Source organism: Strigops habroptila, chromosome 2 (genome assembly GCF_004027225.2).
Source record: "Strigops habroptila isolate Jane chromosome 2, bStrHab1.2.pri, whole genome shotgun sequence".
In the NCBI taxonomy this organism is placed as follows: domain Eukaryota; kingdom Metazoa; phylum Chordata; class Aves; order Psittaciformes; family Psittacidae; genus Strigops; species Strigops habroptila.
The window spans coordinates 1,050,173-1,066,712 of NC_044278.2; the positions used below are offsets into that span (position 1 = coordinate 1,050,173).

The 16,540-nt window shown below is 38.2% G+C and overlaps 1 protein-coding gene across 20 annotated transcripts in view; it reads left to right on the plus strand.

Moving 5' to 3' along the window:
- ROBO2 (roundabout guidance receptor 2) overlaps positions 1 to 16,540 on the plus strand; it is a 1,090,001-nt gene that overhangs the window by 956,157 nt on the left and 117,304 nt on the right. For all 20 annotated transcript variants that reach the window (XM_030471548.1, XM_030471544.1, XM_030471547.1 and 17 more), the window contains one exon: positions 13,938 to 14,065. In XM_030471548.1, the coding sequence (XP_030327408.1) occupies positions 13,938 to 14,065 (128 nt within the window). The remainder of the gene's footprint in view (positions 1 to 13,937; positions 14,066 to 16,540) is intronic.

Here is a 16,540-nt window from a genome sequence, read left to right on the forward strand (position 1 = left end):
TGGAAGGAAGAAAAGCGATGCGTAGGTATTGTGAGCACATGGGTGTTCACTGAATTTGCTGGAGAAAGTAAAGATGTTTTAGGAATGTACTGGTGATAATAGCCTTCATAATAACATGCTGATACCAAAGGAAGAAGATTTGGCTGCAGAGTTGCAGAGCCATTCCATTGCACTAGCAGGATGAATTGGAAGCAGAGCGCTGTGGTGGGCTTTGTTGGCTTTTTGGCTCATCTCTGTTAAGTCTCAGAGGGAAACCTTCCTCTTTAGGAATCAAAATACTAGGCTAGCAGAAGTGGAAAACAAAGTTGAAATCTGGAACAGGCCCCTTGTGTTCAAGAAAGATTCATTTAGTCTGGAACAAACGTGGAGAAAATCCCAAAGAAAGCAGGAGATGAGAGTCTGCCTTATAAAAGGATATTAAATTATCTTGGCTCCTGTCAGCTAACAGAACAGAGTTTGGTCCTTGGTTTCTGGAACTCTTTCTAGTTTTGATGCTGAATCATTATTAGATTAAAAGATGTTAACACAGAAATAGGTCTGGCACCAGGAATTAGAACCCAGGTCTGCATAAACCAACTGATCCTTCTGGACCTGTGACACCTGGTTCACTTTTGCACCATGCTTTTAATTTCAACAGGAGAGATGAATAGTGCCTTTTTTTTTTTTGCCCACCACAATCGATTGTTCTTTCCCATCAGGGAAAGGCAAGGGTTGGTTATTCCTGGGATGTTGCCAATGGAATTTGAAGAAAGGAGAAAAAAAATCTAAATCTTCTGTTCTTGAAACCAGTGCTTTAAACACTAGACTTATGTAGACTGGCTGTCAGTGTTATTTCTGCTCCTCCAATCATGATCTTAAAAAAGAGTAGCTGCAATGGTTTGTGGCTAGTTTGTGTTGTTTAACAATTACGTTGTTTAACAAGTAGCTGTTTTGCTAATTGTATTGGTAAATGTAGATGCATGTAGTACATACAATATTTTGAAGATCAGACTTTTGGATGGCAGGATGAGTTTTTCCTCTTTGTTTGCCATTTAACCATGCATTGTAGTGTAGTCATAGTAAATACATTGTGCTTCTGTGATTTGTTCTTCCTGTCGTGCTACTTCTGTTGTTTTAAATCATCTCTACTTCTAAGTCTTATAAGCAGAAGTAATAGATGATGAACGAACATTGCCTTTGACTAGGTTTAACTTTTTATTTGTTTTTTTCTAATGACTATGTTCCTTTGTTTTCTTTTATATCTGATTGTGAAAAACATAGTATTATGGCCTTAGGGGTAATTTTTTCTGTTCATTCCTGATGTATTTGTAAAGAAAAAATGTAACAGGAATCATAGAAAGAGTTTTCACTGGGCTTTTAACTAGAAGAAGAGAAGGTTCATCAGATACATTCTGATCATAATCAACTTCAGGCTCAGAAACTACTCACAATGTTTTGCAGTGCTTTTACTCTGCTGTTTAACATTTTATTAGCTGTGTTTTGGCATCTTAAAGCAGAAAGTGGGGGTATGTCTTCATTTATCTCTGCTTCTCAGAGCATCAGAGGGGTGGGTGAAGAAGGGGCAAGGTCGCCAACTGTCATACTGGAGACAATCTCAGGTAATAGAGGACTACCACTGCCCCTGCCCGTGTAGCAAGTTGCCACCACCTGAGCCACATAGACTGTGGTCATCTAGTAGAGTCCAGCATCTGCTAAAAAAGCAAATACATCTGGTGACCAGGACTGTATGTTTCCTTTTCTGAACTGTATCATTTGTATAGCAAGATATGTGAGCAGTCCCTTCACTGTCCAAAAAGTGGAAATTTCCAAACGATGCTGTGTGGCGCTTGATCGAGGAAGATAAACTTGGAACAGCTAAAAGAAAAGCTATTATTTTTTCTGGATTTGTTAATGCAAGAAAAGAAATTTGCCCAGGTGTAGTCTAAATGAATAGATGGATGAGAAAATGATAATATAGCATTTATAAATTTATAAATTAATAAATAAATTATAAATTAAGAAGATAATTTCTTCTTTATAATTTAAGAAGAAATTTTCTTTATAAATTAAGAAGAAAATTTCTTCTTAGAAAGAAGAAAGGTTTTTCCTCTTTGATGAAGTGGGAAGGGTTTTATTTTCTCTTTTGAGGCAAAACCAAAATTAGCTTGATCTTCTGAGCTCCTGTATTATAAAGATCTACAGTGAAATAGGAATCCCTCAAGCAATGTCCTTTTTAATTCTTTCTGTATACAGAGTTTCTTCTGAGCGTATCTGTGCAGCTATTTGTCTTACAGTTTTCAATATCTATTTTCTTGTTTCTACACCTAACGACGTTCTTTGCACATCTGTTTTCATTCTGTTAATAATTTCCTTTGGCTTCATCCCTAGATTACAAGACAATTATAGTAGGTACCTGTTTCAACAATTCGTGCAAATTTTCACGTGTCTATTGTTAGTTCAGCTTTCAGAAGCTAGTCCAGTGCCAGCAAAGTGGGATAAACTGAAATTGTGTATGCATTTTGTTTCTGTAATTCTCCTGGTGAATGCCAGAATCAGTGATACTGCATCCATAGCCTTCAGAAATCCTTCTGTGTTTTTCTATTTTCCTTCCTTTTAGCTTTTTTAGTGACACATGTGGAAGCAAAGAGAAAAGTAATCACATTTATTTCTGGTGGCAAATATAAACAGTATTGCTGCACCGATTGGTGTGTTGAGTAATAATTGGAAAACAATTTCAGGCTGTTACAGTTTTAATTATAAAGGTCCCTGGTGAACTGTAAGCATCTCCAGTTGCAATTGGATTGAATGAGGGGGAAAAAAAGCAGCTTCTGAAGGAATTATTATCTTTGAAAATGTGACTATGAAAAAAAATGTAATTTAGCCATTTTGTTGAAGTTTCTATGTAATTACCCAGAAATTTATGAATAACCATGCTTTAAAACTGAGAACAGATGGACATCAGTTTGTTCTGAGGATGCAAGGCTTCCTTCCAAATATTGGCCATGTATAATAACCAGGACCCGTTGAAAATGAAATAAAAATAGTCTTTATACATTACAGATTTTTTCCAGCCACATATCCAGGTAGCTTTCCCTTTGATGTCTGCTTGGCAGAAACAGAGATGATGCTTTCCTGCTAAGGAGCTGATGGTCTCCTGCGTGGAGAGGAACTCAGTATGGCCTGGATCAGCTTCTGATTCGTCTGCTTTTTAGTCCTGGTAACAGGAAGAAAGCAATATTATTTGAGAGCCTCCAGTATGAGAGTGGCATGTCTATGACTAGCAATTGAATCAAATTTGAATAAGGTTTGTACAGTGTTTCATGTCTTCAAATTTTCTAGCGAAGCTGAAGAGAGCAGCTGCATAGTCTGTAATTACATAGCAAATAATATGGACTTTTTTATTTATTTTTTTTTTTTTTTTTTAGGAAGTGAAGAGATTTTCAATTACAAGTTAAAATTTATGGCACACTGTAATAACTGTTCAAACCTCTCACACAGAAGAAGCTAGCAGTGCCAGCTCTTTCGGAGAGTGAGGTTAGCTCAGCAAATGTATTTTTCAGTTGCCTTAAAAATGACTGAGTAGCAATCACATGGGCCTTTTTTTTTTTTTTGCGTTCCAGCTCAGAACAGCTGGTTTAGCTCAGTAGATGCATCTTTAATGAAATTACAACCTGCTCTTGTAAGTTGCATTTACAGGCACTGTCTGATTAGAGGAATATTGTGCTAGAGATGAAAAGTGGCAACTGCACCAGCAGGAAGAGGTGTTTGGTTTATGCACCTCTCATGCAATGGGAGCATAGGCAGAGAACCAAGAGTGTTGCTTCAGAGCAAAAATGGTGTGTAGTTTACACAAAATATATTGCTAAGTGTTAAGAGATTGTATGTTATTAAATGAAACAGAGCAGTGACGCGCAGCAGTAAAAGTCATAAACAGCATAGTAACCTTATTTACTAAAGAGTAGGAATTTTCATGGAAAATTATTTGGGAAAGTACATTCTTAATGCATAGACTTAACTTATTCTAGTATATACGTCAGCCCCAACAGTAAAAGCCTGTATAGATGTTATTTTTTAAGTCTATGTCTTGCTGGTTTTAAAACTGGTCTCTTTGTGCCTGAAAAGTAATTGTATACACATAGCCTGGGCAGAAATACTGTCTGTCACACTTCTGATAGGTGTGAATTTTCAGTAATTACTCTAATTTCTGTGCTTTCCTCCATGGCTTCTTGTGAGCTAAATACTAAGGGTAAATGATGAAATTTTAAAAATATATTACTGTCTTCCAAAATCTTTGAAATGGATTTAAATACAACTGACAGCAAACCTTATCCCAATAAACTCGGAAAAGTTAGGTTTTCTAAGAGTAGATACAGAAAGGGCCCAATCACTAGAGATGTTCTGCATTTGTATTTCTCCATTGTGGTAGGTTGAGCCTGGCTGAACACCAGGTGCCCATCAAATGGCACTTCATCTTTCCAACACCTCTCCTGAACTAGGGGGAGAAAATATAACAAAAGGCTCATGGGTCGAGATAAGGATGGGGAGAGATCACTTACCAATAACCATCACAGGCAAAACAGAATCAACTTGGGGAAATTAGTTTCATTTCTTACCAATAAAAATCAGAGTAGGGTAATGATAAAATAAAAACTAAATCTTCACCCCACTCCCTCTTCTTCCCAGGCTCAACTTTACTCCTGATTTTCTCTACCTCCTCCCCCCCCCAGTGACACAGGGGAATGGGGAATGGGAACTGTAGTCAGTTTATCACGTGGTGCCTCTGCCGCTCATTCCTCCTCAGGGCAGGACAGTTGGTGGGCATCTGGCATCTAATCAGGGTCAACCCACCACATCCATGGTCACAGGATAGGGCCTGTAAGCCAGAGAGACAGTAATTTTTAAGAATCAACACAGTGCTACATAATTCTATTTATATTCTGTGGATGGAATAGTGAGGTATTTAACTACAGTCTCCTCTAGATACAACCAGGGGGAGAATGACCTTTCAATGAAATATGAGTTAATAACACTACAGTGCTGTGTGCTTTGGTAGAGCTAATCTTTGTGCAGATTGTAACAAAATGCAGTCTAATGTGTATTGAAAATTAATTAAAGAGTGTGTTTTAGTTGTGTAATGGATATAATCTTTGGTTACATCAGCAAATTTCTGTTGGAATTAATAACAATTAATGATTTTAAATAAAGGGTCAGGGAAAAGGCATGTTTTTCATATTAGCTGTATCATATGTACTATTCATCACCTCTGGTTAGATCCAGTATGATTTGCAAGCCCATCTTTTGTTTCCTAAGCGAAAGCATCAGGAAGAGATTAAGTCCCTTTATGAGGAGCATAGGCGAGAAGATTGGGTGTTCTTAATGGCTTGTCAAAAAGAGACAGTGAAAGAAGGAGGTTTAGTATGCTGTTTGTATTCTTACGTACATCTGGAGGGAACAGAGGTTGTTTTCCGAGGATGTTGTTATCTTGGGCTTAATGCAGCACATGTCTGGCACAGGACAAGCAGCAGCACTACTTGCAGAGAATCCGTGTAGCCTAACTGAACACAGGCACATCTCAGCAGAGTGCAATGTAAGCATATTTTTAGCTGTTATGTTGAATCATTTGAGAAAACTTCTTCTGTAAAGCCAGAGGTATCATTTAGAGATAGAGAGGTGAAGAGGTGTAAAAGAGAAGCAGGGATTGGTTATTTTTTCTCTATATAGTGTCAGGATGATGTAGCCCAGTGCTGGTGGGGTACCCTATTCTGTTGTTCTTTTGGTTGAGTATACCTCTTCTCTGATTGATATTTTGACTGTCAGTGATCCCTTCCTGTTCTATAAGTGAAAACAATATTCCTTACGGTTTTCTGAGGAATGCATGGCCAAGTGAAAGTGTAAATTAGAGTATTTTTGACTTTTTAAATCCCTCAAGGCATGGTATTGAAGAAAGTCCTGTAAATAAATGCATTGTCCCACAGTTACCCCAGAGGTCTACAGTCTAACCCAGTGTTATCTACCATTCAGTTTGTATGAAATATTAAATGCTATGAGCAAAATGTTAAATGTGTGGTTCTGCTAGACTGATCAACAGAAAAATGGTTAATAACATTGACATTTAAATTGGCTTCATGTTAAGCATCAGCCCTCACTACACAGCTGAAGAAGAGCTGTTGTTTCAGGCAGTCTGTTTGCAGATGCATGAAAACAGTCTCCAGTTGATTACATAAGGGTCAAGGTTGGGCAAATATCTTTACAACTCCACGGACAGCAACCATAAAGGAATTGTGTCCTGTCTACATGTTTTCTCTTTATGCTGTGTGAACCACTGGTGATCTATGAAGTGATGACTGCCAGTGCACTTGAAATAGGGTTGCCACAAGATAATGTTTTATTTTTTAATTCTCTCTTATTTAGCATCCAAGAATTGTTAAATTTCAGGGAATTAATGAAGTCAGTAGCACAGTTCTGAAAAAAAAAATCAATGCCAGTAGTAGTAGCCTCAAACATGGATTTCTCTGAATTTTCTACTCACTGGTTCACTTAATTCTACTTAATGTAGAATTTCACTCAAAATAGTCATTCTAGTGCTTGAATCTTTCTGTCAGAAAAGCAGAGTATACGAAGTAAAAGCTTAGTAATCACATAGTTTATACATTGTATTTACAAGCTTCAAAATATTGAGGTAGACTGCTTTCTTGAAAAGTATAAGGATATCGAACAGTTTAAGCTCACTATTATCAGTTTATTGACTATTAAAATTGAAGAATGAAAATGTGAATATAGTTAATTATGCAGTTTTCCTGTAAAACCCACAGGAGAGCAGGGAGAGGGAAGCTGGTAGTTATGTTCAAGTGGGACTAAGATTCAAGAGCTCTGACCACAGCATCACTGATGCTACTGGAATGACTGGCCCGCAGGGATTTCTTCTGCTGTAATACGTTCCATCCCTTCATGGGATACAAAAGTTGTCATCTCAGTTAAAAACAAGCAAAAACTGTCTGTGAAAACACTGCAAGGTTAAAGTTTTAACCCTAAGATCTACTCACCAGTTCCTATTGGTAAGTCATATTCTGAGCATTACTTAACAATGGCAAAATGTACTTTTTAATAGTGTAACTTCTGGCTCAACTGCAATGTTGAAGGCACTTTCATGAAGACATTAACATGACTTCATCTTTAATTAGCACTTCAAGGCTGGTTACTGATTTGAAATACAGATTAGAAGATATTCAGTTAATTCTCTGACAAGTTTATCAGAATCATTCATTATACTTAATCATAGAATCATAGAATGGTTAAGGTTGGAAAGGACCTTAAGATCATCTAAGGCAAATAATAATAGACAGGCCAACACTAATTCTGTTTATTTCAAACTACTCATAATCTGTGTGCTCATGTTAAAAAAAAATGCATTAAGCCATATTTAGTGAGTGCAAGATGCCACTCTGGTGCTCAGATCTTCTTAGTGTATCCCAGCCCTTGCAGTATCATTTTGATTTTTTTTTAAAAAGGAAATTGACAAAACCCAGTGTTTTTCTTTTCTTTAAAATTAATTTCAGTGGCATGTGCTGAGCAAGTAACCCTGAGAATCGAAGGTGTTTTTCTGACAGATGATTTTATGTCATAGGCATTAATAATGCAAATCTCTCCAAGTGCCTGACAAATGTGTCTCATCTGTGAGGGAAGGGACTACTTCTGGTGATAGGAAGATATGTCTCCATGCCAAGTCATTACATGGTCTCTTAGCTCATACTTCCACCAACATTCTAGTTTTTGAAATGTGAAGCTCTGTCTCAAACCAAAATCAAATCAGAAGCCCATTTTGGGTAATTATCATGTGGTAATTCCGTGTGAGTACTTCTCTGTTCAGACAGAGATGCAAAGGTAGAAGATGGAGCCTGCGTCAGTTTAGAGTTTACTGAGTCACTGATTCCCAAACATATGTTTCGTTCTTAACTTCTGCTTGTTTCCAAATTATTTCAAAGCAAATAAAAAAGCAGTTTTAATTTTTCTTTCTTGGTTCTCTCGTGAATGCATGGCTACTGATTTTGTGAGGCACTAGTTAAATGCAGTCACGTATGTATGTTTGCATGTAAAAGAAGTACCGCACAGTGCAATGCTTCCAGAGAAGTTGTAAAACACCATTTCCTTTAACATAGGTATGGTTTCACAGTGTTGGCCCAATGACTGTAACTGTTGTATGCATCTTTGATGAGATTTATGCCGTTTTACGGAATGCCGTGGTTTAAGGTACAGTGCAGTGTGGGTTTGTATTTTCTGTTATGTCGGTCGAGAGTGTCCATTATAAAAAATTACAAATAATCTGCAGATCACAACCCATAAAAGATTTTGGACTAAATCAGAACCTGCTTTCAGTATATTTTAAGAAAATCAAAATAGTGAATCAGTTATACAAACCTGAATCAGTTATTTTTCTGGTTTGTTGGCGTAAGGTCAATGAACCATTTTATATGACTGCTTGCACATATGCCTCGCGCAAAGAAATTCAAGGTGATGTCACATTGCTTTATACCTTTCTCTGCAATGAGCGGTGTAGCCAAAGAATAAATGGGGATCTGCACATGTAGATGTAAGTGGCAGCTGTCCTGTCAGCACCTTGCAGATAGCTCCTGGTAGCTCAATTTATCATAGCTGTAAGCAGTGTCTTAGAGCCACCCCACAACAAGCAGCCTTGATTTCAGGGCTACAACAGAGTAATTTGAGACCAGCGCACACAAATATATACATTCGTGATCTCTCTGTCGCTGATTCAGGTTTGGCTAGTGACGGAAAACAAGAGACTCCTTTATCTTTCCCTCAGAAAGCTGTCACATGGGTTTGTGCTCCTTTATTCTTCCACTTATCAGTGCATGGGATGGAAGTGAAAAAACCCCAACCTTTCTTGTAAGGGAGCTCGCAGTAGAGGTGGCTGCATCACTAATGGGAATGGAGGTGGAGGACCTCTGTTCTGCTTCTGGATCACACAAGCAGGTGAATGAGCTTGTGCTTCCTATCTCACTGTAGTTCCTCTCTGGCTCCCTCTGTCTGGCATAGAGAGCCTGGGAGCCAGTGAAAAGCTGTGGCACTATGCTGGGAGCTGAAGTGCCAGCACCACAAAAGAGAAGTGGAGACAGAAGCTTAAGCCTCCTTAACTACCTCCTGTTTACTCTGGTTTTGGCCGGTAGCATCTCTCTATTTGGACTCCCTAATCATTTATGTTGTGAGTAATCTTCGAGCTTTGTGCGTGTTTTGCAAAACTGCCTGGCAGACAGGCAAAGGAAAATAGAGCAAAGTCATTTTTGTGCCATCTCTAAAAAAAAAAGAAAGCCTGCAAAGCCTATATACAAAGATTATTTATTTATTTACTTATTTTAAAGTAATGTTTTAGAAGAAAATAGGGGCCTGGTATAAATTGATGTACATTTTATTGAAGCCAGTTTGCAACAGTTAAGATGTGACTTTTTTCTCTTGCAAACTCCCTTCAGCAAGAAATACGACTTTTTGAGTTGGATTTGTTGAATTCAGTAATGCATTCTCACAACTTTAAAATACACTGATGAAGCAAGTACTTCCTTGTATTACCAGTTAGACCTACTTGGATATCTAGGAATTTAATGACTCCAGCTGCAGACACAGTTTTGCTACCTGTGCATGTGAAGTGAAAGACAGAGCAGTGCACATATTCTTATTCATAGCTGCATGCACATTTTTTAAAATCTGGGAATCTAGGAGTTCTGTGAAACACTCAGTAAAATGTGTATCAAATGCAAAGCAGCATACTGCTAAATCTTTCTAAGTTCAGTAAATTATCTTTTCATTATTTGATAACCATGGAAGAGTGGTGACTGAGTATGGGATCACTTTTGAATGGTTGGTGGTGGGGGGAAATTATAACTGTGACAAAACCAGTTCAATTCAAGAGCATTCTTAGATGCTTAAGCCAATGCATGAATCCAACCTCAGGATATTAATTTGTGATACTTAAAAACAGTTAATGTGTTTTGTTGTATTTGTTATTTGGTTGAGCAGATGGCAATGGTTTTGACACAATTCAGTTTTTTATTTTTCCTCTTTTCTTTTCTTGCAAAAAGACAAGGCTCTTTTTCCCACTTTGTCACAGCTGGTTACCAATCAATCTCAATTCACGGTACGGTGATGATAGCACATGTTGTTCAGGGGCCAAATCTGATTGGGTTGCATTTTCAGCAGTGTTTCATATTAAAAAAAAAAAAGTGTCTGTATGGCAGTGACTGTCAGCATACTATTGTACGACTGTCATTAATCAAAACTAGCAACAATGAATTCATTCATATATGCCAGAAACTGCCAGATTTCACTCAAAATCACCCAATTTCTATTAGAATTTCCTCGCCAGCAGTGTTTTCTCATCTGCTTGTCTCTCTGTCTCTTTTTTTCCTTTCCACTTCCCTGCCCACCCCTTCTTTCTCCATTAATTAAGAGCAGACCTGCTCTAATTATTACTTGTAGAACAGAAATTATATAACGTGGTGCCCAAAAGTGGCTGGTTTATATCTAGGCTGTTTGAAAGACCTCTCCCAGCTCAGTCTGATGGCTGAAGTCTGAGCCGAACCAAAAGGTTAAGCACCTCCAAATGTTTAGCAAAGCGAAGTACTTAAAATCAATTAGGTGGCCATAAACATGTGGAACTGTTGTCTGACGCCCTATGTTTTTAGCTGAATGTTGGCATTAATTGGCTAGGACTCGGCAATATTTGGGCAAAATGTCAGAAGGTGTTTCTTGACACTGCACATATTCTGAAGGCATTGCCTTCTTAGTGCAGTGGCAGCGTTAAGGACCAACTTAACCAATAAACCCTGGTTTTCTGCCGTTCCATCATCAGTCCAAGAGTCCGGTAATATCTCTCTGTGATTGGGATTAGCAGTCAGAGAGGCCCTGATTCTGATTCCCAAGTGTTCAGTAGCACTAATCCAGAAACTCAGGTAGAAACATCTTGCTATGGGAATATGAGGCTCTGGGGCAGAGAAGACACAAGACACTCTTCAAGATGGATGTTTGAGAACCTGAAAACATATTCAGGCTTTCACTCCCTGTTACTTCACGGTCCCTTTCTCACACAAGCTCCTTGTGCTGCTGTGGATCAGGCTAAAAGCCAGTTTCCTTCCTGCTTCATCTGTCAAAGCTCTTCACTGAACCGTGGTGACTTCTGGGGACAGTGTGGGTGGAACAGATGACTGAGGGGCAGCGTTTCAATACTTCAGCACAGCAGATGGTTATAATGTCCCATGGGTCCATCTATGTATGAATCTAATTGCTAGATGCCATGTTCTGTCAGGGTGGTCCAATACCACAGTACGGCCTTGTTGGAGAAGCACACTGGGAGAGCGGGACCTGTCCTTGAAGTAATTGATAACTGGCCTGAGATAGTGACATGTTTACGCCACCCTCTGTTTCACGGCCCAAGTGGGAGATGATGGCTGTACCCTGCTCTGCGTCCTGGCATGCCATGCAGCCTTCGCACAATGTGCATGATTGGCAGGTGCAGACATAAAGGCTGCTGAAGCTTCCAAGGCAGCTGGCTGGCATGCCGGCACCAGCACATTGGTGACATGAAGAAGAGCGAGTCAGCTGCAGCCCAACAACAGACTGGAGGGCCCTGTCCCAGGCTGCCTGCATCCCAGTTCAAGCAACCACTCAGGTACAGTCCCACTGCCCATCTGATTTTCTCTCGGCAGTGCTAAGTGAAACACGAGGATGTTATTTGTCCTACAAAAAAGCAATGAAATCAGTGGCGAATTGTTGCCTGGGTTTATAGCTGTGATTCCTGTATCCAGCTCATGTTTATGTTACAACTGATCTGAGTTTTCTCATCTTACAGGAGCTGAATGCAACTTTATATTTCTAGTCCCCTAGGGCTGGCCTCATGTCAAGAAAATAAGCATTTTTTTCTTGCTGGAATTCTGTGGTCACCCAAGGCAAATAACTGCTCCATTGTTGTGGGATACTGTTGTATTCTTGAGATTTTTAAGGGAGACAATTTGCCTTTTCTCTCTTATGAAAACAGTGATTTCTATTTGCCATTGACTAGTACAGCACAGCATGCAAAATGACATGATTTGCAAGCAGTCAAGAAGAAATGTTCCTCAACTGCATGTAGCTATTGAATGTAGTTGCAATAGATCTGTACTGCTCCAGACACTGCACAGTAAGTTCTCCAGTGTTCTCCCTATCCCCCTCAGTGTCACTACACTAGCAAAATAATTGTCCCTCAAAGTTTCTGAAGTTTGCCATGGCATGTACTTGTTCTTCACCTTGGCATGTCTCTCATTCGTTAGTTAAACCTGAAGTACTGCGTTTACGTGTGATTAAATGTAACTCCTAACAAAAAGGGTATTATATGTGTTTGTGCTTATCTATGACAGAATGGTTGGCCTCAATTTGGTCTTTCTGAATGTTATTTTGCTAATGAATGGAATGGACTTAGTGAATATGGAATGATGTATCGTGGTGAGTGTGAAAAGATGTCTCGACTTGCCTTTATTCTTAGAATTGCTAGTAATGCTCTAATGTTGTGAGCTTTAACTAGACGTAACAGAACTTTAAACGTTTCAACTTATAGGATCCTCTGAGTTAAGATGCTTTAAAGTCCGTTAGCACACAGTGCTCTCTCTACAAATCTATACTAAAGGAACCAACAGCAATGTGTATTATGTACACAGAAATTAGTTTCAGATTCTCAAAGCATTTAGAAGTAACCACAGAGCCTCACAACTTTCCTGTAACTAGTTACATTGCATTCTTATTCATCAAAACATTTAAGGGGGCTCTTCCATATGATTTCAGTATGGTTGCTGAACAAGTCTACAAGGTCTTTATAACATAGAGAAGGTAGATTAGTTCTGAATGTGTCTACAGGGAGAAAGAGTACTGACATCTCCTAAAGTCTCGGATATCTCTTTTGTGTCATGTTCCTATTTCATGAAATAGAAATGTTGTTGAAAATATTTTTACAAGAGAGTATTTCAAGAGTAAAATATCAGTGCTGAAAAACAGGGTTTTCCTGATTTGGAAGCCAAAGAAATTTCACACAAGACAAAGTTTCCCATTGACATTAATAAGCTTTGGGTGAGAGCCCACAATAGTTTGTTAGAGCCTAAAATGTAAGCATGACTTGTGCAGGATAATAACACTTTAACTGAAAATATTTTTCTAGGTGTAAGCACTCTAAATGCCTTGAGAATGAACGTTCACTGCACGCTGAAGTACTTTGTGTTATTTCAAGTTTTACACATCTTCGTAGTTTTAGACTTATTACAGCAATAGCAGCAAAAATACCCCCCCACAAAACAACAGACAAAGCATAACTGAGTTGTTTCTAATTTATTTTAAGAAAGAGAAAATGTCATTGTCCACCCTTAATGAATCATTTTGTGAAATTGATAAATCTCCTTTTATGTTCCTCTTCAGTAAATGTCACCTTCCGGAGCTAAAATATATTTTTTATTGTTTGTAATCGTGTAATGTCAGATCCTACCAACATGTTCACAGTTTCCCTATGGGGTTGCTGCTGTAGAGAAAAACTATATATAAAGGGAAATTTCCAAATCAGCAAAAGGTAAAAAGCATAGCTCACATAGTTAAAGGCATGATAAACCTGAGCTGTCATGTGTTGATAACTGATGTCTGATAGCTTAATTTTATCTTATTGCTCTAGATCAAGGACAAAGTGAATGATATTATTAATAAAGCCCTAATACTGAGTGAACATAGCAATACTAATTTTATGTAAAGTTTCTAACTAATGCAGAGTGCAATAAAAATGTCATGAAGATTAATGCTTGGTGGAATTATCTAATGCTAGATAATAATTTATCTTCCAAAGTTGGCTCCAGGATAGATTCAGACTGGCATGTTCCAGGTGAGAGTTTTTGTTCATTTCTGTTGTCCAGAGAGAGAGTTTTAATTCTTTTTCTGTAACACAGGTATGACATCAAAGATGACTATACTTTGCGCATTAAGAAGGCCATGAGCACAGATGAAGGAACCTACACATGCATTGCTGAGAATCGAGTTGGAAAAGTGGAAGCTTCTGCTACCCTCACTGTGCGAGGTGAGTGTTCCCATCGAGGGAGGGCCTGTCCCCTATATGGATAAATTGCTTTCTGATGAAATGGGCCATGTCCTTACCTGGCATTGTTTGGGTTTCACATACCCTTTGCAATTGCTGGTACTGCACTGATTTACAACAAGGGTGAAATACTGGTCCTGTTGATGTTTCAAGCAAAGTTTGAATTGACTTCAATAGGATAGAATCTCCCTGCAGTTAAAGAGCTGTTCCAATGTTTTTCTTATTGAAGAACAGATGCATATGTATGCATAAGCAAGCACTTTAATATGTGAGCCATCAGCTTAGGGTATTATTCACATTCCTTTCTCTAGTAAGTATAAGGAATGTAGTAAGTAAGTATGTTTATTAATGGCAAACATAATGCAGATCTATTTATGTGACTAGCTCTGCCATAGCTAAACTCTCTACCATTACTCTTCATCTGAAAGATAAACCCTAGCCAAAGGAAAAGAAAATTCTAAATAAATTTTGTAAGTATGACGATGTAAAGACTAACCTATTCTCTTCTAAAATATTCTTGGTCTCTGATATCCACTCATTGTTTATGTGCTACTGTTTGATGTGGTAAGGAGATTTTAAGACTGGTAGAATAATGAGTTGCCAAAATGTCTTTTGTGGCAGGAGATATAGACATGCTAAAGATTATGGGAAGAGAAAAAGTTTGTAGGCTAATATTTTCATATAAGTAAATAAAATATAATAGTTATTACTTCATTCCAAAAGATAAGCAGCAATTTGGCACAATGCAGACACTATTTCACAGTTTAGTGGTGCATGCTGATGGTTTTCAGTAGAGCTGTGAAAGGTTAATAAAAACATTTTTAGCTTTATCTGTCCTCCTCTTTTCATACACATTAAATCAAATGTTCAAAGTCTCAATGGATTGCTTTATTAGAACTGGGGTCAACTGACCCAAGAGGCCAGCTTCCATTTCCATCCGTTTAATGCATGGACACAGTTCAGTTTAATTTGCTGAATTCAAAGGAAAAAAAAAAAAGAACTGAGTGGCTTTGCTGGGAGGGAGATGTTAGTATATAACAAAGAAAAGAGATTATTGTGATAATCCATCTGCTAAAATATTACCTCAATGTTCACTTTAGACAATAAGTGATAATGCAGCTCTTCCCGTTTTAAGCTGAAGAAATGGATTTACCTGCTATATGCTTGTGTAAGAGATTGTTCTTAATTTTGTGTTAGAAGAAAAATAGTCACTACAGGGAACTCCCAGATATACTCTCACTCTGTGCTTTGTCAAAGGCAAAATTGTGGTATCTGATGAATCGGGCAACCAGTTCACTAGGCTTTATACGCTCCTAGACCTGTGTCCACTGTACACATACTGGAGCAAGCCTTTCAGATTTTCTACCCAGACTTGTGATATAAACAATAGCTAGAACCAAGCAAAAAATCCTTTGAAATCACTGAAGCTTGAACTTGATGAAATTAAGGTGAAAAAAAAAAACCTGAGGAAATATATAATTTAATCGATTTTTCTGCAGTAAAAGGAGATTTTCATTATCTCGGGTATTCCCCCTCCCTCCCACCCCGGTTTGTCATTTACAGTCAAATAGGTAGTGTTTATCCAACACAAAGGAAGCCACGATATTATAAGCATATTAAATGTTCAGGATACAACAGAAAATGAGAAAAGACAAGAAATTCAATAGACGAGGCTATTACTCTGAATTTTCTGAAAACAAAGGGCTGAGCAAACTCGCATTGACTTTAGTAGGACTACAAACAACAGTCTTTTTAATTAAAGGAAGCCTTAATTCTGAATTCTTAAATTTTTGCCAGTTTTGTCTGAAACCACTTTTATCATAACCTCTTGACGTGCAGAAGAGCAAAACCAGGTAGCATTTCAGAATGTACTTTGAGGGTGCCTTGCTCCTTGCAGGTGTCGTGTAGTTACTACTGCAAACCTGGCAACAACAGCATAATCCTTAGCTCCCTCATGCATGGCTCCATCTTCTCAAAGCAAGGGAGGAGGTCTCAGTCAGGAAATTTGTGTTCCAGAGTCACAAACAACAACAGGATTTGAATTCTGTGACTGAGCCTTCATGCCCTCTCTTGGAAAGATGCATGTCATTCTTATTCCACATCTCTCTGCAGAAGAAGGAGTAAGTCCATAATAACAGAAGCCAGAAAGTTTTTAAATAGATGATGGGTGAGAAAGGGCAGCAGGCTTGAAATAGTTAAAAAAAGTGGGTATGGCAAAGTAAGGATAAAGCCATAGAAAGGCTGAGAAATAAGAAGGTCCTTGCATACCATGTTACCTTTGAATCTGCATATATTGCATTTGACCCTAGCCTGCACAGAAGCATATACAGCTGGTAAACTTCTTAAAAATAAAAAGGAAAAAAAAAAAAAAAAAGGAAAAAAAAGAAAAAAATCCCTATGCCATTGCTCAGAGTTGTGTAGCTGCTTCTGCTGCTGAAATAAGGGAAGTTTTGCCTA